Source organism: Manis pentadactyla, chromosome 6 (genome assembly GCF_030020395.1).
Source record: "Manis pentadactyla isolate mManPen7 chromosome 6, mManPen7.hap1, whole genome shotgun sequence".
NCBI classification, from domain to species: domain Eukaryota; kingdom Metazoa; phylum Chordata; class Mammalia; order Pholidota; family Manidae; genus Manis; species Manis pentadactyla.
This window is the reverse complement of record NC_080024.1, coordinates 42,029,506-42,056,549: the sequence shown is the minus strand read 5'-3', so window position 1 is coordinate 42,056,549 and position 27,044 is coordinate 42,029,506. Positions and strand designations below refer to the sequence as shown.

The 27,044-nt window shown below is 36.3% G+C and overlaps 2 protein-coding genes across 7 annotated transcripts in view; both read left to right on the top strand.

The window, feature by feature from the left end:
- The window catches only part of LOC130684085 (general transcription factor 3C polypeptide 3), a 35,564-nt gene extending 17,614 nt beyond the window's left edge, over positions 1–17,950 (top strand). For 2 of the 5 annotated variants that reach the window (XM_057503760.1, XM_057503759.1), the window contains exons 11-18: positions 1,015–1,217; positions 1,541–1,642; positions 2,301–2,436; positions 4,286–4,523; positions 5,120–5,310; positions 6,992–7,116; positions 10,074–10,226; positions 11,628–13,032. In XM_057503760.1, coding sequence (XP_057359743.1) covers positions 1,015–1,217; positions 1,541–1,642; positions 2,301–2,436; positions 4,286–4,523; positions 5,120–5,310; positions 6,992–7,116; positions 10,074–10,226; positions 11,628–11,750 — 1,271 coding nt within the window. In that variant the 3' untranslated portion in view covers positions 11,751–13,032. Of the gene's footprint in view, positions 1–1,014; positions 1,218–1,540; positions 1,643–2,300; positions 2,437–4,285; positions 4,524–5,119; positions 5,311–6,991; positions 7,117–9,351; positions 9,582–10,073; positions 10,227–11,627; positions 13,033–17,731 lie in introns of those variants that run through there. The other 3 variants (XR_008998219.1, XM_057503758.1, XM_057503761.1) reach the window with 3 other exon arrangements.
- The window catches only part of LOC118928252 (uncharacterized protein C2orf66), a 149,766-nt gene continuing 140,580 nt past the window's right edge, over positions 17,859–27,044 (top strand). Inside the window, exon 1 of one of the 2 annotated variants that reach the window (XM_057503764.1) lies at positions 17,859–17,986. In XM_057503764.1, coding sequence (XP_057359747.1) covers positions 17,910–17,986 — 77 coding nt within the window. In that variant the 5' untranslated portion in view covers positions 17,859–17,909. The remainder of the gene's footprint in view (positions 17,987–27,044) is intronic. The other variant, XM_057503765.1, reaches the window with a different exon arrangement.

The following is a 27,044-nucleotide window of genomic DNA, read 5'->3' as shown; positions in this document are numbered from 1 at the left end:
TAACCAAAAGATAATTTAGTAGAAGTCTGGAAATTTTGAGATTTAAGAAAGCAAAAGTCCCATTTTATGAGATAATCATGGTGAAAAAGGAAAGAGGTGAAAGGGCTTCGGTTACTGTTGTGGCCATCAGGGTGGGAAGAAGAAATGCTGACAGGGATTCATTTTCAAGTTCTAAGGAGAGGACTTAATAATTGATTGGCATAAGATTTGAGGAATAGAGCCCAGTAACTTTGCTTCTGAGAACTTGTCCTGAGAAAATCATTGAGTGAGGTGAGAGGTGGTAGTTTATATTGGTGGTCACAAAACTCTGGAGCCTGGCAGGTAACAAAAATGAGTAAAATGCACTAGTGGGAAGGCTCTAGGGCAGGGAGCTGGGTAACCCTGTCTAAAGGATACTGCTGTTCCTCAGCATAGGCTGATGTGCCATGTGGGAATGGGGCACCCACTGCACCAACCCCAGATTTTTCAAAAGAATCCAGAAACTCAGATTTCATAAAAATGCTGATTTTTAAAAATGTAGACAACTCACTGTTTTTTATAGCACTATGGCCTAACAAAACATATCTGAGGGTTAAACTGGTCTGCCAGTTTTTAAACCTGAAGATGTTTACTGTGGTGTTATTTATTAGAGTAAAAGTTCAGAAATAACTTAAATGTCAAGTAATATGGTTCAGTAAATAATCAATTTGATTGAATATTATAACCATTCAAAAGGCCGATGAAGACATGGGAAAATGTTGAAAGCATAATGCCAAGTGAGTAAAGCAGAACCCCAAATTGTATGTGTATACTGATTACATCCTTGTAAGCAGTTTGGGTTTAGAGAAATCAATAGATTGATTAATCAATAGAGATTAGAAGGGATAGTTTTTTTGAGGTACTAGAAATATGCATATATTTAGTTCTTGTTATAACTTTTTTATATTGCTATACTATATTTCTTTAAAAACGGAGGAATAATTTTTGGCCTGCTTCCAAATCTGTAGTTCATATTTATGCTTTAACACATTTTAGAATGTTTAAAGGCCTTAGGCTATATGGAGCGAGCTGCCGAAAGCTATGAGAAAGTGGTTGATCTGGCCCCCCTCCATTTGGATGCAAGAATTTCACTTTCCACACTTCAGCAGCAGCTGGGCCGCCCTGAGAAAGCCCTGGAGGCTCTGGAACCAATGTATGATCCAGACACGTTAGCACAAGATGCAAATGCTGCACAGCAGGTAGGCCATGTAACAGAAAGAAGTTTTCATTGGTGGGCTGCATTTTAGAACTTTCTTCTCAGTAGAGGATTTCTCTACATGTTATATCCAAAAGTTTTATTTTAGTGTATTAAATGGTTTTGAAAATGGTTTTGAATCATTTTAGTCACTTATTAGACACTGTAAATTACAGTTTCTAGAATATCAGGTCTTAATTCCTGTGAAAGATCATAAAACAAATATCCTTAAGGTTTGATTTCTAAGATAGAACTTCTCTATGCAAACAAAACAACCTGCAGCAAAGGCATCTTGTCACACTCATTGTCATGTGCTTATTTATTTAGGAACTCAAGTTACTGCTTCATCGTTCTACTCTGTTGTTTTCACAAGGCAAAATGTATGGTTATGTGGATACCTTACTTACCATGTTAGCCATGCTTTTAAAGGTGGGTAATGATCTTTCTTTATATTAACATTATTGGCTTTTTAAATGTTTAGAATTTGTTTAAATATAGATTATAGCTATTTTATAACCATTTTATTCTACTAAATAAACTTTTTAAAGTGAAAGTCAGATATAGACAAAAGACTTAAAGATTTATGGTATATAATTGAAAGTTCTAATGAAAATGTAAACGACTATAGATTAGCTGAAATAAAATCTATACTAGTATGTATTTAGAAAAGTGAGAACCATGATTTTATCAGTCATTAGCCCTGTAGACACTACTATGTGCCAAAATTGTTCACCTTGCAGAAAAGTTTTCCAGATATGGCATCCTTTTTAAGCCTTTTTAAGTCCAGCTTTTTTCAGGTAAGTTGTTGTGTGTGTGTGTGTGTGTGTGTGTGTGTGTGTGTGTGTGTGCGCGTGTTAAAGTGAATTGCCTTCTTCTTCTCTACTAAGGTAAGTAGTGTGATCCAGATTTCTTTGGTAAGAAAAAAACAGTCTCTTCATTTTTTAGGTATTTAAATACACAGTAATTTGATCTTTTTTTTCCTTATTAAAGAAGCTTTCAGGCATACCTGTGGAACTTATGGCATATAGATTTTCTTTAAAAAATTGTGTGACTAAAAAGTATCTCAAGTTTATCATCTTTAATTCAGGTAGCAATGAATAGAGCCCAAGTCTGTTTGATATCCAGTTCCAAATCTGGAGAGAGGCATCTCTACCTTATTAAAGTGTCAAGAGACAAAATATCAGACAGCAATGAACAAGAGACAGCAAATTGTGATGCCAAAGGTAATTACTTTGATTTGCTTTAATAGATAGAAGTGGCTGAGTTGAAAAAGACTGCTGAAGTTACACCTGACAGTAATCTAACTGAAAATATACCCTTTTCAAATTAAATGAAATTTTCTAATCTAAATCCCTCAAGTGTAATAAACTCATTTGGTGTTTAACAAAAAGGCTACATGTAAATCATTTAATTTTTATAAGTTGAAAACATCTGCTTTTATCTTTCTGTGAAAAAAACTTAACATGAGTTTTAATTTGGCTTTTTAAGAAGAAAATGTATCCTAAATTTATGAAGATTAGATGACTGTACAAATCACTCTACTTGTCCAGTTATTTCAATTACATATATTTTATTCTTTGTCATATTAATTTTTTACAATGTAGCAATGGTCATATAAATTCTGAAAAGAAGTTGCTTTGGCCCAGTCTCAAGTAATGTGAGTTTAAAAGGCATCTGTTTTTAGCTGGAAAAAACATTAAGTATGTTAGCGTGAGGTTATTACTCAGAGAACTGGAAAACATCTAGGTTATAAACTGGAGATACCAAAAATTATTTCATTGTTAATTAATTCAGCAGACATTTATTAAGTCATTGTTACAAGCATGGCAGTGTGCAATGGGCAGGGTTTTAGAATCCAGAAGAGCTGAATCTCTATAAGCACAATGTTAAAACATAAGTAAGGTGTTTCAGGGAGAAGACTCAGGAAAGGAATGCGCTTTGGCCTCCCATAACCTAGCTCTGATTGCCGCAGAGCCCTGCCGTCTGTCCAGTTCACTGTTTCTGGGCTTATCCTAATAGCTTCTTCCTCTATGGCATGTATTTGGGACTATGTTTCTGTAAGTTATATTTTTCTTTACATTTGATCCTGTTTTTTCTTTCAGTATTTTCTCTTCTCAGGTCCGTTGTTGGTTTTTCTCAGGTTCATAGGGTTCTGTTGTTTTGTTAAGGTGGGTGTCCCCTCATACTCATGTACTAGCATAGGATAAGCAAAGCCTCCTTAGGTTACATACATTTTTGTACTCTGATTTTTTCACTTATTTTTTCACAGACATTTTCTCATCTTGCTCTGTTCTCCTTATAGCTATTCTATGTAAGGAACGTGAATATTCCATTGGATAGCAGTTCCATAATTTATTTAATCATACCCTTCTTTTTTGATATATGGTTGATTGTGATAATTTTATAAATAATATGGTAGTGAGCATCTTCATGCCTATAGATTTATACATACTTTTGATGAATTGTTTAGGATAGATTCTCAGAAGGAGAATACTGGGTCAAGCTAGAAATGTTTTATGGCTTTTGATATTTCTCAAGGGTATGAAAGGGAGGCTTCTTACAGATAAATAAGGAAGAGAAGATAGTTAAAGGAAAAGAGAAATTTTGAAGCAGATAAAAGAAAAGGAAGATTATAAAAAGATCAAGAACAATCTGAATTTCAAAGTATGAATTTGAAATCTTTGCTGAGCAAGCCCTTGAATGCCTTTTATGTGCAGACTCCTGTATTTGATCTCAGTCTTGAAGTGCACACTCATTCTGCCCTGAAGGACCATATGTCTTAGCTTGCACTGAGAAACACAAGTCAGGTAACTGGACTTTGTAGAGAACAGATTAGAAGTAAGAATTACCTGGAATTGCAGATTGGCAGAGCGTATGGAGGTGGTGTTGATGGAGTGGAAACAAGCAACTTCCCCTTCTGGTCATTGTCAGAAGAGTGTTGGCAAAAATTCAGGTCTATAGGACCATGGTTATTCAATTTAACCTTAGACTCAATCATGTGAATTCTTCTTTTTAATACTATAGTATTTGGAAATACAATGACCTAACTGATTTTCACTGGTCTCATTTTAGCAATATTTGCCGTACTCACGAGTGTCTTGACAAAAGATGACTGGTGGAACCTTCTGTTGAAGGCTATATACTCCTTATGTGACCTATCCCGATTTCAGGAGGCTGAGTTACTTGTGGATTCTTCTTTGGAATATTATTCATTTTATGATGACAGGCAAAAACGCAAAGAGCTGGAATACTTTGGTCTCTCTGCAGCAATTCTGGACAGAAATTTCAGAAAGGCATACAACTATATCAGGTGATTTTTCCAATAACTTAGTTTAATTAATTCTTTGATAGAGTATGTATATTTATTTTTACTTAGTCTCTCATGTTCCAGAACTAGTAAGCTATTTTATTTTAACTGCTCTTGCTTACTGGTTAGTTGAGGCCATTGGTGCATGCCCTCTCATATGCTTAACCTCTTGTGTCTCAGTCTACCCATTTAAAATGGCCGTCATAACACTACCACCTCATGGGATTATTATGAGCCTTTTAACAATGCCTGGCATGCATTATTGTTAGTTATTACTCAGTATTCATTGTACTGCAGCTATAGTGGGTCAGCAGAGAACATATGAAACCAACCACCTGATTCTGTTTTTTGGCTTGAAAGTTTTGTTGAAAAGTAGAAATAAGATGTAGAAATAATTAACTAAAGCAGTATTTTCTGGAAAAAAATCATTCACCATTTAAGTGGTTTTGCTTAACTACATTGAAACAATCTGTTTTTCCTTGTTGGGGGGTGCTACATTTCAGTGTTGGTAGGACAGCCCCGAAAAGGGTTTCATTCTTAGAAATCAGGAAGTTCTTTTCCATCATATTTTTACCATCATCCTCTTTCTGCAATCTTAGGATAATGGTCATGGAAAACGTCAATAAACCCCAGCTCTGGAACATTTTCAATCAAGTTACCATGCACTCCCAAGATGTACGCCATCATCGCTTCTGTCTCCGTTTAATGCTGAAAAACCCAGATAATCATGCCCTGTGTGTCTTGAATGGACATAATGCATTCGTATCTGGTAGTTTTAAGCATGCGCTTGGTAAGTGCCCTGGCACATGACTTTGTCAAGTGTGGGAAGCCTAGTGGTTAAGAGCCAGGCCTCTGGAGTGGAACTGCCTGGATGTAAATAGCAGCTCCTTCATGGCAAGTTCCTCTACTTCCCTTTGCCTCAGTTTCTTTATCTCTGAAGTAGAGATAATAATTGGACCTACCTTGTGGATTTTTTGAATATTAAATGATAAGTACTTAAAACAATGCCTGGCACATATAGTAAGTGGCTGTAATTATTAGCAAAAATGATAATTAATATTAGTATTTATTTTTCTTATGAAGCTTTGGTTTCAAAAGGCTGAAATGGCCTTATAATTCATTGTAAAGGTCAACAATACTTCCTACTTAGGCATGTTTGTTTTAAAAATAATTTTCATTAATTATGGAATCTTTGCTACCTGATTTTAGTTTGCTGTAGTACAAAAAAGGATTTAAGATTTGTTGATAGTTCATCCCCTACTAGACAAGTCTCTATATCAACATTTATTTACGTGATACTTACTTATTCTAATTGAACTCAGGCAAAATTAATCACATAAAAGAATTTCTGTAAATAGGAATCAGAAGTAAATAAATAGAAAAATACCTAACCAAATTTTAAACTTATAATGAAGCACGTTTCTCCTGCCTAAAAGCTAGTTGACTTATGAATAATCTGGGATTTTGGCTACTTAATACTTTAATGTTTCTGTATGGCTGGTGTTTTTACAGTTGTTGAGCCAGTAACCTTGAATATCCAATGTTGAAACTTGCCTCCACTGTGTGTACTTTCTGGAGTTGTTGGTTTAATAAGAAAATATAAAATAGAGATTTATTTTATTTTCCTATGTTTAGAAACTCTTACAGAAGGTAAAAATAGAAAGTCCAAATGGCAGTCTAGCATTGGTGCTGCTAAAGATATTCTGTGGTGCTGTTCTTCTGGCATTAGGAGCTGGAAGAAATAGAAGTTTTTATCTGTGTGTGATAAATTGTGGATTATTCCTTGAGAAGAAAAATTTGCTTAAAATTCCCTTCATATGGTGAGGCTTTTAACATGAGACAGTTGTGTAGAATAGCATACATGGAACTCTATCCATGAAGCCATAGAGTACATGGAATTCACAGAACCCCAAGTTCTTAATTTGTTATTGGATACATTTTTCTTTTTTCAGGAAAAACAAAGTAGTTGCTACATTGAGGAAAATAAATCCCAATCTGAAAAACCAAACCTGAACTATTTTCCTTTTTCTTACCTCCAGGACCTATCACATTTGAATTTATAAGACAAATTAGGTAATTTTACAAATGAATTCACGAGAAGAAACATCCCCTCACTGATTTTCAACTAGATTTAAGATCATTACATTAATGATTGCAATTCATAAATTTTTTATTTTTTAAGTGTTGCACTACGTGGAAATGGTTAGCTGTGCCTAAAAAAACGTTAATTTTAGTTTCTCTTGATCTTCGTGGTCAGGGTACATTTATGAGTAAATCCTTCTAATTTGTTACATGTTATACATTTTAAAATTCAAAGTAATATGCATTTGGTTGGTATTTTAGAATGTATACCTTGCATATGTTAAAAACAGTAATCTTTGTTTAGCCTTAAAATATATTTGAGTAAGTGTTTGAAGAAATTAAGAACTATGTTCTTGTCATAACAGCTGACATCATTGTTCATTTTTCAGGACAGTATGTGCAAGCCTTTCGCACCCATCCCCACGAACCTCTCTATAGCCTCTGTATAGGCCTAACCTTTATTCACATGGCATCTCAGAAGTATGTATTAAGAAGACATGCTCTAATTGTGCAGGTAATTAGTTTGGATTTCTCATTGCTTAATTTTATATTTTCAAAAAATGAATATTCTTCATGCTTTTATTATTCTTCTTCAACAGTAATACTTACTTAGTATATGTGTTGGGATTCCCCATACCTATCCCTGTGTTCAGCAGTCATGGACTCAACATCTAGTGGTACTCCTCTCTAAGACTTAGACATAGACATATAGAAGGGTGCACTGCCAGATCACATGGGGAGAAGACACAGGCAGAATCTGGAGAAATTCAGTGCAGGCTTCCTCATACTCTGGAGCCCCTAAGACATCCAGCCTGATAGGTCCTCAAAATTGATTTAAATTATTTAAAAAATATATAATAATATGTATCTACAATAACGTGTGAATATGTGACTATGTGCCTGTTTCCTTACCTCATCACTAACACATTGCTCTTTTAAAGTTTTCTTGATTCTTACAGAAATTTGAAAATTAGCTTTTTTGTTTTCTTATTTACCTTTGTATAGATGGTTTCCTCTTCATTAAGAGTATAAACTGAGAGACCAGAGATCAGAGACCTTGTCTGCCTTGTTCACCACTGTATCGTCAACACTTTCGTTTTTAGGATTTCAGGTTTTATGTTCATGTTTGATGCATGTATAGATAGGTTTTTTTTTTAAGTAGTTTGGGAAGGAAAGAGCATGTTGGCTTGAATGAAGTAGGAAATTTAGTAAAGGATTTTTTTTGTTTGCTTTTTAATGTAACATGGTTAAAAGAAAGCCTAAGTTAAAATGCTCATTATAGTTAAAACTGGGTATTTGAGTTCATTATAATATTCTCTTTTGTGTACTCAAAAATTTCCAACATAAAAAGTAAAAAACAATTTTCCTTTACTTGGGTATTTATTTGTAATATTTGTCCACCTCTTCCTCTAAGCTTTTTAATGGGTCCTTTTGCTATATGCAGTTTATAGGTTTATTTTTAAATTAAACTATGTATTGAGTACTCACTATGCCAGGAACTAGGGATATAGCAGTGAGCGAGTACACAGACAGAATTACTTAACCCTTGTGAAGCTTATATTCTGATAAATATTAATAGGACGGTTTTATGGCTTAACTCCTATTAATTAGTTAAAATATGTAGTTTTTTTAGCCTGATAGGACAAAAATTTATTGTACTTCAAAGTAATTTGAAAGCTAGATTTCAAATTACTTATATGGTTAAAGAGCAGTTTTTAAATGGTTGTGGGCAGAGATGAAACTATAAGTGATGGTAGATGGAAATTTGCTGTAATAATCTTTCTACTTTTGTGGATGTTAAACATTTTCCATTAAAAAAAACTTCTGAAAATCAAGTTTTATTGTAAATATCATGATTCTTAAATTGTTCTAATTATTCATCAGTTTATTCATGCTACAGGACTATAATTAGTGTTCCTTCTCTTTACTTTTAGAAAAAAGTACTTCCATATATTTTACTGTCTTTCCTACCTTTATGTCATATTGTAAGAGTAAAAGCTTTCATGTTGTCTTCTATCTCTATTTAACATTTATAAAAAGTGTACTCAGGCCCATTAGTGATTAATTAATGTGATAAAAAATGTTTGAAATTTAACATAGATAGTGCATAGTAAAAAGCACCCTTTTCTTATCCATTAAAATATTGGTTTTTGTGGTCATATTTTTGTAGTTTGTCCATTTGATGATTCACATTACCTAAAATGTAAAGTAAAAAGTAAAGTGGCTGCCCATAGTACCTAGTTTTTTAATCACTAAATATTTGAATAGTCTTTCAGTTGTCAAGGAGATTACCCTCCTAAATTTGTTAAAAAATTCTTAAAATGCAGCCGGCAGCTCCTATAAGTTCTTTTGGGTTGCAACAATTCAACTAGGTTTACTCTTCCCTCTTTCTGAGAATTTGATATGTAGATTTGTCCTTTTTAAGTATGATGATTTCATATTTCTCTGAGGTTAATAGTTTATCTGCTTTATTTAATAGAACCATGGTTTTCAGTGGAGTAGAAGTCATATTCACATATACACAAATGGGTTCTTTTATTATGCAGAAAGTATGATTTATTAAACATAATTATTTTATCCATAAAAGCATTAATTCTAAAGAATTCGTTAATTTTTATTTATTTATGAGGGAAAATTTATGACCATTATACATAGATCATGCAGGGAATAATTGCAGTTTATATTCTATACTCAAAAATTAGCTGGTTTACTCTCAATTCTCAGATAATATATTTACTTAATTACATAGGACACTTGCACCTTTGCAGTTTGTAACTTTCTGTGGATGATAAAAACTGAAGCTGCATTAAAGGGGAACGTGAATACGGAAGGAGACAAAGAGGCAAGCTTTTTGGATGCTGTGACACAAGGAGCAGCGTTGTTATAGCTGTGCTCTATACTAATCCATGAAGGAGTCAGAAGCTTTCAGGGGAAAAAAATCAAGTGTTTTGGACTAAGACATTATTAAGGTCCTTAGAGGTAAATTATAAAATAAATTATAAAAGATACTATTCACCCAGAAAGACTAGGTATTATTCAAGTGTGTTTGCTCCTGAGAATAAACCTTTCTAAATTAACATTATAAGGGCTTGAATTTTATACTTTGCTCAAGCTTTTAGACACCAACACATTCACTGGCCTCTAATGCCACAAAAGCCAGCTTGAAACCATAAAAAACAAATCCTGAGGCTTATAGATTACGGATCTTTGACAGCTACTTGTAACATTTGGCCTTCTTTTCTGTGAATATTTTTGTCCTTAGCTTTAAAAAAATCTTTCCTTCCACTTTCAGAAGAGCTCTTGACTACACTGTGATCTGACACTGTAATCCTGGCCTGTGTTCTTTAGGGTGGGGTTGTGTCTCTTTTTCTAATAGTTGTGTCCTGCACAGAGCGCATCTCGCACATCCTGTGGTCCAATACATACTTGTCAAATGAGTGAAATACTGAATTAGCTTTTTCTTTTTGGCAGGGCTTTTCCTTTCTTAATCGTTACCTCGGTCTGCGTGGGCCTTGTCAGGAATCATTCTACAATTTGGGCCGTGGCCTTCACCAACTAGGGCTGATCCACCTTGCAATCCACTATTATCAGAAAGCCCTGGAGCTGCCTCCACTTGCGGCAGAGGTATGGTATGATTGCCTTTAAAAACCAAGGAGTCACTGCAAGTCGTCAGTAGATAAGTGCGGTTAGCTCAGTGTTGTGGTCCAGTGAAATAAATTGTGTATTAAAATAGATTTTTCCTTTATTGAATGCATTTATGTTCAGCAACAAGTAGATCTTTGACATCTTGGCCTTGTGACCTAGTCAGCAACCATGTGGACATATATGACTTGTGGTTAGTAGTATTTCGGCTTTCCCAAGATAGACCCGGTGGTTCTGCAGGTTTCAGCTGGTAGACACAGGGCCTCTATTACTCCAAAATGAGTAATAGAGTCATTGCTCATTTCCAAGCCAAAACTAGCTAACATATTTCTCTGTAAAAATGAAAGACCAATATTAATGTAGTTTTCTTTGTTTTAAGATAAGATAGGGTAAAGTGTTGCCAATACTGTGATAATTTCTGTCTAAAATCTAATTTTTAATTTCTGAAGAAAAGTATTATCTTCACTGTTAATTTCTTTACATTGCACTCATAATCCCCACATTCCCTCACAACTGTTTTCTAATTGCCCTTGTTCAACTTTGGTTATTAAGCAAATGAATACATACTTTTAGTTATGCTGATGAAATATATACACTTCTGTGTTCTTTTCTTCATAAGTAGCTTTACATATTGCTCCTTAAGCTTCCTAGGTAGCAGTTTTTCACTGTTGGCAGATGTTTTCAGGTGACTTCAAAATTTTGTATTGGCAATATTAGAAACATAGATCTAATGTACTCCATTGATTCCATGCTTTGTTACTTAAGTAGAAATAAAGGTAATAACACCCCTAAGGTAATCATTATAATCAATTTGCTGTATGCCCATGTAGACCTATCCTTTATATGCCTTTCTGTTATATAGTACAGTATTTTCCCCATCTTGTTGTTCGTGTGTATTTATTTGTGTTTTTATTTACTTACAATTAATTTTTTTTAACTAATTCAGAAGTTTCACATTTTTTATGAAGTCAAATCTATTAATCTTTCCCTTTGTGTTTTCTACTTTTGCTATTACACTTAGAAGGGCCTTTCCTACCCAACATTTTATTATTATTTTATTCAACCATATTTTTTTTCTTTTAAATGGTTTCATTTTTTTACTGTTAATCCTTACTTCATCTGAAGTTTATTCTGCTATGGCTTGTGGGTGAGACTTTTTCTTTAACTTATTGGTTAGACATTTTAACATATTTGATGATACAGTTCTATAATGATTAACTGAATGAGCATTATCTGATAAAAATTTAGATCTGAGGTATATACATAGTTTTCTACTTTTTTTTTTTGTATTGTGGATTTTAATAGTTTTTTGAACACTTACACTTAAAAAATTGTCCTGGGTGTCAGTTTAAATAGAACTCATTTGTGTATTTTTCCCCCTAGGGTATAGAAGTTGACCAGTTAGACTTACGAAGAGATATTGCCTACAATTTATCTCTCATTTATCAGAGCAGCGGGAATATTGGAATGGCTCAAAAACTTTTGTATACCTATTGCTCTATATAATGCACCTCACCTGAGAAAGGAGTACTAGGTAGCTACTGTGCATGGACCAATATTTTATGTCTCAGGGCTTATTAACCCTAAAATGGAAATGAAAATTTCAGAATTATCTATTGTATATTTCATTTTTAATGTGTAATTATGATCTTTTGGTAGATATGTAAAATTATCATTCCTACAAGAATTTGTATATTGTTCTGTCATTCTCCTTTAGCATTTTTTTAGTGAAATTGTCCTCAGAAAGGTGAAATGGATAATATTAGCCTTTAAGCCAGCTTAGAGTTGAAGACACTTAATTTTTACTGTATGAATAAAAAAATTTATTCATCTGTGCATTTCATACCATGTATGAAACACCTACTATGTACCAGGCAGTGTAATAGGTGTTTAGAATACAGTAGTAAGACAGATGTGGCTTCTAATACAATTTTTTAAGCACAGAACTTGAGCATACATTCATTTGAAAGGCATGTTTGCTACATACATTGTCACTGCCGAGAGTTGTCCATCTCTTAGTGCCCTGTGACTATTGCACGGGCAGGTTTTCAAATACATCGTAAAGGTTGTTTGTTAGAGGAGAAACAAATTGGGACTCTTTCTGATGTCAACAATTATGTAATTCACTTAGTTACTAACAAAATTATTTAAAATGGTTATGTGTTAGGAAGGCAAATAAGTGGTTGATCTTTCAGTTTTCACCTGCATGTGTCTCAGCTACATAGATTGAGATCTGAGAGGCTGGGCTTAATTCAAAGCATCCTGCTCTGAGGCACATTTTAAAAATGCATTACCTGGTGGCTTTCTGACAAAAAAATGGAAAAATGAGGCCTATGTTCAAGAATGTGACCTGGTTTCCATTTCAAGATTACTGGGAATGTAGGAAGACTAGGAAATTATATATATGGAACAAAGTGTTGCTGATAAAGTAAAAATCCAATTAAAAACCTTCTACTTGTCTCAAATAGTTTATATTCTTGAATCTAAGGTAATAGTACTTTTTAGTTTAATAGCAGGTTTTTAGAGTTTCTTTTCAATGGGAAAATAATTGCTATAATAAGTGTGCATGTGAATTGCAAGACCCAGTCCTCTTGTGGGAGGAAAACAAGTGTGAGACTTCAGATTAAAGAAGTACAATGAGGGCTTTTTATGGTTTCTTACTACTGTTTATACTGTACATATAACTTTGCAGTTGAAAAGCAAAATTTATATATAATAAGTAAATGTGTCATGTACTCTGTGTATATGTATATATATAATTTAAATACATTTTATTTTTATAATTGAAGTTGATTGTCCACTTGCTTATACATGTTTTATTTCATGCCATTTGCAGGTAATGATAAAGCTAACCAGAGAGTGATAAGATGTATTCGTATATTAGAATCCTGTGGAACTGAGTGTTCTGTGTTCAAATATTCTCTCTTGAATTAAATTCACTGGGCTGTCTCCAGTGTTTGCTCAATCTTGGAGGAAACAATACATCTCTCTAGCAGGCATCTAAAAAAAGGTTTATATTCCATGAATTTGTTTAGTATTTAAAATCATAGCTACCATTTGCTGAGTGTTTACTGTACAGTGCCAGACACTTTAAATATATTATCTGTGATTCTCTCAGAGAATCACCTGCAAGATAGGTGGTGGTGTTCTTATCATCCCCATTTTATATATGAGAGATTAAATAGCATGTTGAAGATGATTAGCAAGATCCTTCTTTCTCAGATCTCTTTCTTCATAGGAACATACTTGCTCCAGCTTAGAGTAACAGCATCAAATTTGTGCATAAGTTTATTTTAGAAAGAAAAAGGAGACTGACAGTTATTTTTTCTATCCTCCAGGACTTCAGCCTATTAAAAGCACCTGTGGAAAACATATTTGGGGATGTCTTTTTAAAAGCTGAATTCTCTTTCTTATCTACCATACTTACTCCAGCCATGGGATCCTGACAGCCACTTTATACAGTGAGGTTTTTTTCTACTGGTCTTAGTTGATTCAGCAGGGAGTCTGCTCCTGAACCAAACTGGGCCAATTAGGAGTTTCATCTCCCTCTTTCCCTGGTAATTTAAATTGAAAAAGAGCTTTTTGTTGGGCTGGAACTTGAGAGATATAAGAACATTTTTTTTTGCTGTTCCCTTGGGCCAACTAGCAGTTAACCCATTCCATTGAGAAAGAAAAATAAAGCCTATGCATTAAGAGAAGCAGAGATGAGAGATGGAGAGAGTCCCTGGGGCCCCAAAGATTTCCCAGTTTTCTAGTCCCATCTTTCTAATTCTGTGCTCTTACTCTTACCCTAAAGCTGGGTTCTTTCTGTAAGATATTCCTGATTCTACAATAAATTTCACTTTGTACTAGCTTGACCTTTTTGTGTTATTTGCACTCAAAAAAAGTTCTGAGCCATTATCATTCCACCTTAACTTTCATTTTATTATTCATGCTTTTTAGCTATTTTCACAAGAAGAAATGTGACAGCAGACGATGTCCCAGAATTATAAGTAGTGTCATGAAGTCTAATCCACAATAAAAGGATTCTGAAAACTTCAGAGCAGTAGACTGTGCCTAGTGTCTGGTGGTATAAAGTTAGCAGTAAGACCATAAAATTGATACCTGTGCTTCTGATGGCTGTTCACATGTAAGAAGCATAATATCCCGACCAAGGTAAAACATGGAAAAGGAGGAGTTAATGCCCAAGGTAGGTGAGGATATTCTATAATATATAAATGAGTTCTATCTCATATAAATGAGGGTCTGTAGTCCCCAAACCAGTTGCTGTTTTGTTAAGAAACTGCAAATTGTAGTTTTTGAGTTATTCTAAAGAAGCAAATGATCAAATGAACTGAAGTTTTTAAGTGGTCAAAAGGTGGGTTCCATAAATCAGTTGGGCATGATATTGAATCTGACATGATTCTAGTCAATTTGTGTGCCTGTAGGAAAAATGATGTTCTTTAGGAGATATCCTTTTCTTTGGAAAGGGACTTGGTGGCCCCGGGGAGTACTATAGTTTCAGTGTGTCTGGATCTCAGCAAAGTATTGAGGACGCCTGTTGTGATAAGCTTGTGGACTGAATGGAGAAGAGTGGTTGGTTGATCATCAACTGGTAGATGGACTAAACCCGAAGAATGCATGTTGTTAGACTGATGCCAACTGGAGAGAAATCACAAATGGTAAAGTACCAAATGATATTCTTTAACATCAGCATCTTAGATGAAGATAGTAAGAGGCTGTCAAACTTAAAAGTGAGAAAACTAGAAATTATGTTAACGAGTCAAGAATGAAAACCAAGTGAATTGCAAGTCACACTTTTGGGGGAAAAATGCCCTTAGGTTCAAGGACACCATTTAAAACATACAGATTGTGAATACCAGTAGCTCACTGAAAATTCTGTGGAGATTGTAGCTAACAACAAGCTCAATATGAATTGACGGTTATGTTTTTATTAAATGAAATGTAATATTAGGTAACTAATGAAAACAGTGGAGTTTCCTTCACTCTGATCAGAACCCATGGAGATAAATTCCAGAAAATGACAAATAAGAAAGTGACTGCTCTTAAAAAATATGGAGTCCTTTAAAAAGAAATCAAGATGCTCAGCCTAAAATACAGACAACTTAAATATAGTTTTTTTCAATGGAGGATCTGACAGTGATTATTATGAACAATGCCTAGCCCAAAATAAATGACATCTTCCTTTTTTTCTAATCTAGCTCAAAAGATGTATTCTAATTTTGTCCCTTGTTTATCATCTGAACAATCATTGGCAATTGGCATTTTCTGCCTCGCATTAACATCTTTTGGGATGGTGTCTAGTTCAAATTTCCTCTTTTTCTGGAAATGGCTACCAATAAAGACCAAGCCCTGCTAATTGAAGTAGACCCAAGCAGGGCCAATCATATTCTTTATCTTCCTGGTATTTTGAAGCTTAGCCTGGAGAGAGGATGAAATTTCGTATGAAATTCTTTGGAACTAAGTTACCTGGAGAGTACCTCGGGGTACTTGGAACACACCTTCCTTCACAAAGGAGATCACTATCCTTCTAGTAGTTTCTCTTTCTTAAATAAGCTAGCATGCCATTGGGTTTTCCAGGAAGCAGGTGTTGAGTACAATAAGCTTATTATTGAGAAACACGAGGAAAAGAGCAGAGCAGAGCAGCCTTGGCAGGCAGAGCCATCAGACTGATGCAGACATGACACGGTCTGCCAGCCCAGCGGGGAGCAATGGAGCAAAGGCTGCCCATTGGAGGAGGCCCGTGACAGCAGGCATGGGTAGGCCCTTGTATTCCCACCTTGCTCAGTCACTGCGTAGATGTCGCCAGAGAAGAGCATGACACTGGTTATCCCCACTGCAGTGGCTGGCCGAGGGCCTCCCCAAGAAGAACCTGACCTGGTGCACATGCTGCGACATGGCTTGAAGGTGCAAAAGGCTGAGGACAGTCAACTAACCACACCTGTGGGCAGCAGGGATGCCAGGAAGGGTTCCAGAACAATGAAGCCAAAACCCACAAACAAGCTAAATGAAAAATATAAACTCAAGACCAAAGAGAATAGGAGAGAAGATAAAGGCAGATCCAAACAACATTAGAAACTGAAAAGCAAACAGGAAATTGGTAACTAACTTAATAAACCACAGACAAATGAAAGGAGAGTGCCTACAGGAGGTGGTGAGGAAGCAGCCAGAAGTCAGCTGATTCAAGTCCTGAGGGCCTCGTGCATTAGAGACATTAGGTATCACCAAAGACAGGTGAGACGGGGCTAAAAAGGTGGAGCAGTTGCTAGTCTGTTAAGAAGCAGTAAGCTCCTCTTAGTTACCCTTGGAGCAGGTTATCACTTCACCCCAACTCCACAGGACACTGGTGGGCTCTCCCCTGGAGCTGTTGTATCAGGATCTCTGGAGTCAGTAATGCCAGGCGTAGCTGAAGGCAGAGCGTTACACTGAAAGCAGGGGATTAAATGAAAGTCTTTGCAATGAAGAGTGATCTCAGCCTCTTCAATTTATCTCCCAGAAAACTGGCAGCCAAGTTAATATCCTCCAAGCAGGGGATTAGAAGGCTCTTCTCTGCCTTTCTTCCTGCCCAAGAAAAAAAGACTATAGATACTAAGAGTCTGGGGGTCCCCAAGAAAACAGACTGACCTGGCTAGTCAAAGATGTTTGCTTGATTATAAATAACCCAGGGGGGAGGATCAAACTCCTGCAATGATGATGTTACCTGTAGTAGATGGCAGTACATTTCTATAAGAATTGTACTTCATCGTTTCATTGTTTTACTACAGTTATGCCAGCTTCAGCATTTGCAATATAAGCTTACTTTTATCATTTGGAGAGAAAAAATTTCTGAACCCCCCTCCGTGCTTGTGCAATCATACCCAAAAGCTGTGTCCTTTGCACTGCTCCCCATCACCACGGGTAAGACAGCTGGAGCGCTCATGCGTTTGTCCCGCCCATTTTTCAGCCTTGACCAAAAAAACTGTCTTACAGACATCAAGGTAACCACATTATGCACAGAAAATCTCCAATCATACCTAAGATCATAACCAAAATGTAACTTGTTTGTGGACTCAAGGTAAACAAACAGAGTGATAATTAGCAGGGTCACTTGGCACTGTAGTAAAGACAGGTGTTTATTCTGAGAAAAGAGGGTTCAGGCAAGTGAAGAGAGGAAATAGAAAGCCAATAAACACGTACATCTGACTCTGACCCACAGTAGCATTAAGAGGACAGGGTACATCCATCCTGATGCAGCCAATTCTAAGGATGTCAGTTCTGTTTCCTCTTTCTAAAGCTAGTGTTTTGGACTCTAATTTCATATGCTAGTTTCAGAGGTTTGAATGCTGTAAGACAAGCATTTCTTATTTAAGCATACTTTATACTTAGAGACGGTGAAAGAAGTATTATTCTAATAATATGCTTTACAGAGTTACTCCTGTCTTGTTTGGACAGAGATTTTAGATAAGTTTGTGCTGTAGGTGAGGCTCCACGTGGCATCTTTATTTCAGGCACTCCTCCTGTCTGAGCAAAGGACGAGAAAGACGGTGATGGTGAACACAAGAGGGCGCATGATACACACAGAACTTCCCAGCGGGGGCGCTGCCAGCGGGGAGCTCCCTGCGACCGCCTCGACCCTGCCTCAGGGAGGCCAGCCAATCACGTTGCCGCCTGTGTGCCCTACTAAGAATGCCTTTTTGTCTATCAGCCGCAACTGCGAAATCGGCTGAAAGTTTCTCAAGATGCAGATTAAAAGCAGCTTTGGGGTGAGTGAGGAAATCATATTGACCCTATTTCCAGGAGATCACCAAAGCCTAAACATATCTTGATAATTTCAGCAGTGTCAAATAAGAGGGTGGGTATTCCCCCTCTCCATAATCTCGTCTTTTCTCTTCCCTTCCCCACTCTTTTTCTAGGGAGTCTCTGGTAAGCCTGAGAGATTCACCCAGTTAGCATGGTAACACATTGAAGTTCTGCTGTGTTAGTCATCAGTAACAACACACAGTTCTGTTTAGATGATTTGTGTGGAAAGACCTAAAGTTTTCTTCCAAAGATGCATAGGACTTGTAGGAACTGATTTAACCCTTCCAAGGGAAAAATCAAAGAATTGTGCGTGTCTCTTTGTGTATAGTCAGAATTACTGGATTGTAGGGCATGGATTTCAGTATGTACTGCCAAGTTGCTCTCCCAGAGGGCTGTGCCAATTGTATGAGCATGTCTGTTTTCCTATGCCCACTTCAAAAGTGATGTTTTTTTCCCCCAATTGATGGGTGAGAAATGGTTGTTGCCATTGCATATTAGTAAGGTAGAAATCCAAGTTCTCACACGTTTATAAACCTTTCGAATTTTTTTCTTCTCCAAATTGCTTTTGCCGTATCCTTTGCCCATTAAAAATAATGTTAGGTCCTATTTTTCGTATTGAATTGTAGGCATTTCTTAATGTGGAATTAAGTCTTAGTCGCTTGTTTTTGCTTTATTTATTGTGTCTTTTCGTAAAATTTTAGTTTTAAATTTTGGTGTCTCAAACTTATCCATCTCCCCTCCTGCCCCCTTTTATGGCCAGCCTACATGAAACTTCAAAAGAAAGTTGGACTGTGTTTTAGTAAAATAGGGAAGATCCCGGCAAGTCAAGTGGAGTTCTTAGGAAGATTGAAGGCAGACCAGCCTCATCTTCATCTGGTCTGACAGAAAGTAGGAAACAAACAGTAGGATCATTGAAACTGCCTGGGTGGTGAGGTAACAGGTGCTAGAAGCAGAGAGTGAGTGTGGGGGGAAGGGAAGGCATCTACAGATATAAGTTTACACTTCCCAGAAACTCGGAGGTGTAGGTGGAATGTGAGGGATTTAAAAGGCTCTTCTTTGAAATGGTGTAAGGATAAAAAAATGACAGAGAGGGTACATGGCCTGTGTGCTTGACTGCTTAAGGGCTTCATAGCAGGCTTTTGGCTTTACCTTAACAAATGAATCTAGTCTCATCATGAAGCCAGAAGTCTTCTCTAGGACGACCAAGAACTTATCACATATGTTTTTAAACGCCATGGAGGCGGGTAGGAGTCAAGTAAGTGCTGATATATGTGGGCCAACTTCAGGCATCTCAAGAGGCAAAATAAACTTCTGAGAATCTTTTTTTTGTTACTTGAATCTATCATTTCAAATACCAGTGTTTTCTTTTATGCTTAGTGTCTTACATCATGTTTATGTAATCTCTGTTCACCTCCAAATCATGAAGGTATTCTCCTACTTATTTTTGGTTTTGGTCTTTTTAAAAAATTCAAAGTATTTAAACTAAAACAATATAAAGCAGTTCACCCACTTCTCCCACTCTCCTACTCCCCACCACCTCTGGTAACAGCCAATCTAGTCTCTGTATCTTTCTATTTTTAAAAGAATGTGACATATAAGTGAGATTATATGGTCTTCGTCTTTCTCTGACTTATTTAGTATAACGTCCTTACTTCATTTAGCATGAAGTCTATCCATGTTGTTCCAAATGGCCAGATTTCAAACTATATTACAAAGCTATAGTAATTCTTTTTTATGGCTGAACAAAATTCTCTTGTGTGTATATGCATCACATCTTCTTTATGCATTCATCCATCAATAGACACAAAGGCTATTTCCATGTCTTGGCTTTTGTTAAATAATGCTGCAGAGATTATGGGGGTGCATATGTCTTTTCCAGTTAGTGTTTTCATTTTCTTCTGGATAATTCCATAAGTGGAATTGCTGGATCAAATATAGTTATACTTTTAATTTTTTGATACTGTTCTCCATAGAGGTTATACCAATTTGTATTCCCACCAGCAGTGCACAAGGGTTTCCTTTTCTCCTCACCCTCACCAGTATTTATTTCTTGTCTTTTGGATAGTGGCCATTCTGACTGGTATGAGGTGGTTTTGATTTGCATTTTCCTGATGATTAGTGATGTTGAGCATCTTTTCATGTCCCTGTTGGCCATCTGTATGTCTTCTTTGAAAAAATTTCTATTTGGGTCCTCTGCCTCTTAATGATCAATCACTTGTGGGTTTTTTGTTGGCTTTTGCTCTTGAAGTATATGAGTAATTTATATATTTTGGATATTAGCACCTTATCAGATGTATGATTTGCACATATTCAGTAGGTTGTCATTTCATTTTGCCGATGTTTTCTTTTGCAGTCCAGACGTTTTCTAGTTCATATGGTCCCACTTGTTTATTTTGGGTTGCTTTTGGTGTCAGAATTAAGAAATCATCACCAAAATCTATGTCAAGGAGTTTACTGCCTGTGTTTTATTCTAGGAATTTTATGGTTTCAGGTCTTAAATTCATCCTTAATCCATTTTGAGTTAATTTTTATGTATAATGTAAGCTAGTCCAGTTTCATTCTTTTGCATGTAGCTGCTCAATTTTCCCAGCACCATTTGTAGAAGAGATTATCCCTTCCCCATTATATATTCTTAGTTTGTCTGTCATAAAATAATTGGTAACACATGCCTGGGTCTATTTCTGGACTCTGTTTCATTGACCTATGTGTCTGTTTTTATGAAAATACCATACTGTTTTGATTACTATAGCTTTGTAATATAGTTTGAAATCAGGGCATGTGATGACTCCAGCTTTGTTCTTCTTTCTCAAGATAACTTTGGTTATTTGAGGTCTTCTGTGGTTCAGTAGAAACTTTACGATTGTTTTATTTCTGTGAAAGGTGCCAGTAGAATTGTGATAGAGATTGCATTGAATCTATAGATTGCTTTGGGTAGTATGGACATTTCAACACTATTAATTCTTCCAGTCCATGAGCACAAAATATCCTTACATTGTCTTCAATTTCTTTCATCATTAATGTATTATAGTTTTCAATACATGGCTCTTTCACCTCCTTGTTTAGACTTATTCCTAGGTATTTTATTCCTTTTGATGCAATTGTAAATAGGGTTGTTTTCTTAATTTCTTTTTCTGCTAGTTCATAGTAACTGTAGAATTGCAACAGATTTTTGGGTATTGATTTTGTACCTTGCAACTTTTCTGAATTTGTTTATTCTAACAGGTTACTAATGGATTCTTCAGCATGTTCTATATATAATATCATTGCCATATACAAATAATAACAGTTTGAATTTTCAATTTGGATGGCTTCATTTCTTTTTCTTCATTGCTCTGGCTTGGAATTCTAATACTCTGTTGAATAAAAGTGTCAAGAGTGGACATCCTTGTCTTCTTTCTTAGAGGGAAAACTTTCAGCTTTTCACTTTTAAGTATGAGGTTAGGTATGGGTTTGTCATACATGGCTTTTATTATGTTGAGGTATGTTCCCTCTATGCCCACTTTGTGGAGAGTTTTTATAATAAATAGATGTTGAATTTTAAATGATTTTTTTTTACATCTACTGAGATGATCATATGATTTTATCCTTTATTTCTGCTTTCATAACCACTGTGGTTGGAAAAGATGCTTGATATGATTTCAATCTTCTTTTATTATATTAAGACTTATTTTGTGGCCTAACATATGGTCTATCTTGGAAAATGTCCCATGTGTACTTGACAAGAATGTATATTGTGTTGTTTTTGATGGTATGTTCTGTAAATATCTGGTAAGTCTATCTGGTTTAATGTAGTGTTTAAGGTCAGGGTTTCCCTACTGATTTTCCATCTGGATGATATAGGCCTTGATGAAAGTGGGGTATCGATGTCTCCTACTATTGCTGTCAATTTCTCTCTTTAGGTCTGCTAATACTTGCTTTACATATTTAGGTGCTTCTACATTAAGTACATAAATATTTGCAAATGTTATATATCCTCTTGTGTTGACTCCTTTATCATTATGTAATACACTCATCTCTTATTATAATCTTTGTTTTAAAGTCTATTTTGTCTGGTATAAGTATAGCTACTCCAAATATTAGTTTTTATTTTCATGGAATTTTTTCCATCCCTTTTTTCTCAGTCTGTGTATGTCCTTACGTCTAAAGTGAGTCTCTTGTACGCAGTGTATAGATGGCTTAGATGGCTACTTTTTTTTTTTAATCCATTTAGCCACTGTATGTATTTTGACTGAAGAATTTAGTTCATTTACATTTAAAGTAATTATTGATATGTGCTTATTGACATTTTGTTAATTGTTTTCTGGCTGTTCTTGTAGTTCTTTTTCTCTTGCTCTCTTTTGTGGTTTGTTAGCTTTCTTTAGTGGCATGTTTATATTGTTTTATCTTTTCTGAATTTATTATAGGTTTTTTGCTTTCTGGTTACCATGAGGCTTACATATAACAACTGATATCTATACTAGTCTAGTTTAAGTTGGTAAAATCTTAAGTTTGACCCCATTCTAAAGCTCAACACTTACTCTCCCCACCACATTTTGTTTATGATGTCATCATTTCCATCTTTTTTTCTCATGTATCCCTTAGCTAATTATATAATCACAGTTATTTTTACTGCTTTTGCCTTTTAACCTTCATACTAACTTAATAAATGATTAATCCACACCTTTTATTACTTCTCAATGAGATTCTTTCATATATGTTGTTACTAATTAGTGCCCTTTCCTTCCAGCTTAAAGAAGTCCCTTTAACATTTCTTATGAAGCTGGTTTAGTGTGAAAAGCTCCTTTAGCTTTTGTTTATCTGGAAAACTCTTTATCAGTTCTGAATGATAACTTGGCAGGCATCTTAGGAGATAAAAGAAACTCCTGAAGTTATTCTTGCTGTTACTTCTGGCAGAAGAATGGAAAGTTGGGGCTATAGTATAATTAGAGAAGACAACAGAAAGTAGCTCTTTTTAGCTAGTATGACACATTGGAGTAGTTGAGGCAGAAGTAGCCTTGCAGGAGTGGGAAGAGATGTTGGCATATATGTTAAAAGCAATAGAAATCAGAAACTTACAAGCTTCACCCGTCTGGAAGAGAACTGCTGTTCGAGATCACGGAGTTTCCTTTGGCAGGAATCCTTATGATTAATGGCAGACTCCACCTGCCCAGTGGCACCCTCCCTTGGTATTGGAAAGGTGCAGAAGTACTGAAGAAATGGACTGGGGTTCCAGGTCCCGACTGCACCAGGTAGACTCTATCCAGCACTCACCTTAATCTCTGCTTGACTCTAGGCTGTAACACAATGTCAGGGCTTTTTCTAGACTGGAGCGGAATTGAAAAGCTGTGTCACAAAGAGAGCCAAGACAGGAGTTGCTAGTCCCAAATAATTCTGTTTCACTAGTTATTCTATGAGTTAATACTTAGAAGGTCTCTGTGGCTTGAAAACAGAAAGTTACTTACATTTGTGTTACCATGTGACTAGCCTCTAAATATCCAGAGTGTGTTGTGGGGTAAAAGAAGCAGACACGCTGTGCTGTTGCGCAGGAGATCCCTGCGTTCACCGTGATGAGTGAACTGGCTACAGCCAGCTCCTTGAACCCGCTGCTGTTGGCGATAGGCTGAGGAGAGTATTACCACACACATGCTTGTGTACCCTGGGTGTAGCACAGCCCCTTAGCGTTCCCCACAATTCCTGGGAGGGGTGAGGTCAGGGTAGTAAAACAGGATAGTGCTTTGAGTTCCACAGTACCCAAGCTAGAAACAGAAAGAAGGTTGGTATGGAAGTTGAGGGCTACCAAGAAGCATGTTGTCTCTATACCTGGGAAGAATGGAGTTAAGGAAGTGCAGACATTTAGTGAATGTTGGAAAGACTGTGGTCAAAAGATCCATGACTCATGGCAGTACTGTCCACTAGAACTTTCTATTTTGACATAAATGTTCTATACGGCTGTGCTGTCCAAATCAGGGGACTAGCCTGATTTGTGGCTATTGAGCTCTTGAAATGTGGCTAGTGCAACTGAGGAACTGAACTTGAAGTTATATTTAATTTTAATTAAATTTGAAATGGCCGTATTGGCTGCCTACTGGACTATACGGATTTGAATGACCATATTAAGGAATTCTTAATTCATGGCATTATATCTGAATTTTAAAGTTCTTATGCATTTCCAATAGTCCTTAAGGGTCAAAAGCTTTATGAATTACATGTCACTGAACAAATGGGCTTAGATGCATCAGTTCACTGTGCCCTGAGTAGGATACCTTAGACTGTCTAATAGAAACTAGTGTGTTAGGAATAGGTGTTACCAGATGCTCATGTGGAGAAGAGAAGACGGCTTACATTTGCCAGTATGGGGCATCACTGGAAACTTGGTTGTTTTTTGACTGTTGAGTGCTTGGGATATGAACTAATTGGTGGTGCTACTGTAGAATAATTCAGTGATGTTGAAAGGGCTTTGAAAGAGCAGAAACCAGTCTCTGAAGTGGTGGCTCTTAGGAAATGAAGGAAGAAATCTGTCACTTGACATGTGTCATTCCTGTTGCACTTCAGAGAAGTGTGTGGAACACATAAGTTTTAAGAAGCATTGAATTGAAATAGATTTCTTCACTGGTCCATCAACTTATGAGAATGAAGGATATGTTTTGAGTTCAGTGGGTATTAATGGTGGTTTCCTGGAGATTGTTCTAAAATCACCACCATTCACCAGTTTGACTGAAGAGTAGCCGGGCAACAGGAGGACCACTCCTGGGACTGGAAGTAAACAGAGCACCTGCCCTGCCCTATTGATGAGGAGCAGCCCAAATGTTACTGGAGGCTTTGCAAATTCCAAAAGTCTTGCTGTTTTATTTCAGGAGGATTTTTGGGAAAGGAACCTGTGGTACTTGCTAATGATGGCTTATCTGACAGTGAGGCCTTATGGATCCTTTGTGGGGTTAGACTGAAGTGGTCTCTCACAGCTGTGTGCTGGGATCTGCATAGGTGCCATGCTGATGGCCCAGAGGGGGGCCTCGTCTCTCTCCCTTTCCAGGTGCCACAGGGGCGAGGCACAGGAAGGTAGAAGAGGAGGAGGAGGAACCTCAGTAGATTTGTTGTTTATTAATTTTGTTTATAAGAGAAAGGACTCTTTTTTCTTTGGATTTTCTGCCTTTGGTGTCAGAAATGTCTTTCTTGCCCAAATAACAAAACTTTCCATTCATACAAGCTAGTTCCTTTATGGTTTTGTTCCTTTCCTTTTAAAAAATTGTGGCTAAATAGGCATCACATAAAATTTACCATTTTAGCCATTTTTAGCATACAGTTCTGTGGCATTAAATATATTCACTTTTTTTGGTATCATTAATCTATAATTACATGAGGAACATTATGTTTACTAGACTCCCCCCATCAGCAAGTACCTTCACATTTTCATACAACCATCACCACCATCATTTCCAGAACCTTTTCATCTTCCTCAAATGAAACTGTACTCACTCAACAATAACTTTCTATTCCCTCTCCCTCAAACCCAGGAGCCCACTGTCCTACTTTGCTTCTGTGAATCCCTGCTTTCGGACCTCAGGCAAGTGGTATTTGTGCTTTTGTGACCAGCTCATTCCACTTGGCTTGATGTCCTCAAGGTTCATCCATGTAGCATGTGTCAGAATTTCCTTCCTTTCAAAGGCTGAGTATTCAATATCCCATTTTCCATATATACCAAATTCTATTTTTTCATTCATTGGCAGACATGTGGGTTGTTTCCATCGTTTGGCTCTTGTGAATAATGCAGTGAACATTGGTGTACAAATATCTGTTCAAATCCCTGCTTTTAATTCTTTTCAGTGTGTACCCAGAAGTAGTGTTTTTCCCTTAAAATGTATGATCCATCTAAATATAAAGGCTTTTGTTGTGAGGTAGAATGAGGTGGAAAGCCACCTTCGTTGAACTAAAAGGTGACCAGCTAGCCTGATTACAATCTTTTTTTCTTTAAAGAATAATACAGCTAATTTATTTCATATGAAATTTTAATTTTAATTTTTGTTGAACTTTTATATTTGAAACTGTGTTGGTGTTAGAAGTTGTTGAAAGTATCACAATTGAAGAAAGAACAGTATTATAATGAAAGGATCCTGATTTATAAAACCAAGTTGTTGCTATCAGCTCTGAAAATAACTAGGTCTTTAAAATTTGGCAAGTTATTTAACTTCTTGGAGCCTTAGCCTTCATAAATTGTAATCACTGATCTGTAATCATGTCCAATGAAAAAGAGTCAGAAATAATTGGTACAAAAAAGGTAATACAAATTCAGAGCCTGATGTAGTAACAAGAAGCAGTATGTTCTTTAGTTTGTTATCTTTCTGTGGCTGATGGAAAACCTCTTACCATTCAAAAGGTCAAGCTTTCAGTCAGAAGTGTGTATAGGCTTTTTAAAAATTAATGTATCATTGATATACAGTCTTATAAGGATAGTAGTAACCAACGTTGTGTTTACTACATTCCCCCCTATTATCAAGTCCCCACCACATACCCCATTACAGTCACTGTCCATCAGCACAGTAAGATGCTATAGAATCACTACTTGTCTTCCCTGTGCTATACTGCCTTCTCCATGCTCCCCCTACATTATGTGTGCTAATCATAATACCCCTTAATCCCCTTCTCCCTCCCTTCCTTCCTGCTGTCCCCCACCCCGTTTCCCTTTCTGCTACTCTCTTCTTGGGTCCTGTGAGTCTGCTGCTGTTTTGTTCCTTCAGTTTTTGCTTTCTTGTTGTATTCTAAAAGTGAGTGAAATCATTTGGTACTTGTCTTTCTCTGCCTGGCATATTTCACTGAGCATAATACCCTCTAGCTCCAGCCATGTTGTTGCAAATGGTAGGATTTGTTTTCTTCTTATGGCTGAATAATATTCCGTTGTGTATATGTACCACATCTTCTTTATCCACTCATCTACTGATGGACACTTAGGTTGCTTCCATGTCTTGACTGTTGTAAATAGTGCTGCGGTAAGCATAGGGGTGCATATGTCTTTTTGAATCTGTGATCTTGTTTTCTTCAGGTAAATTC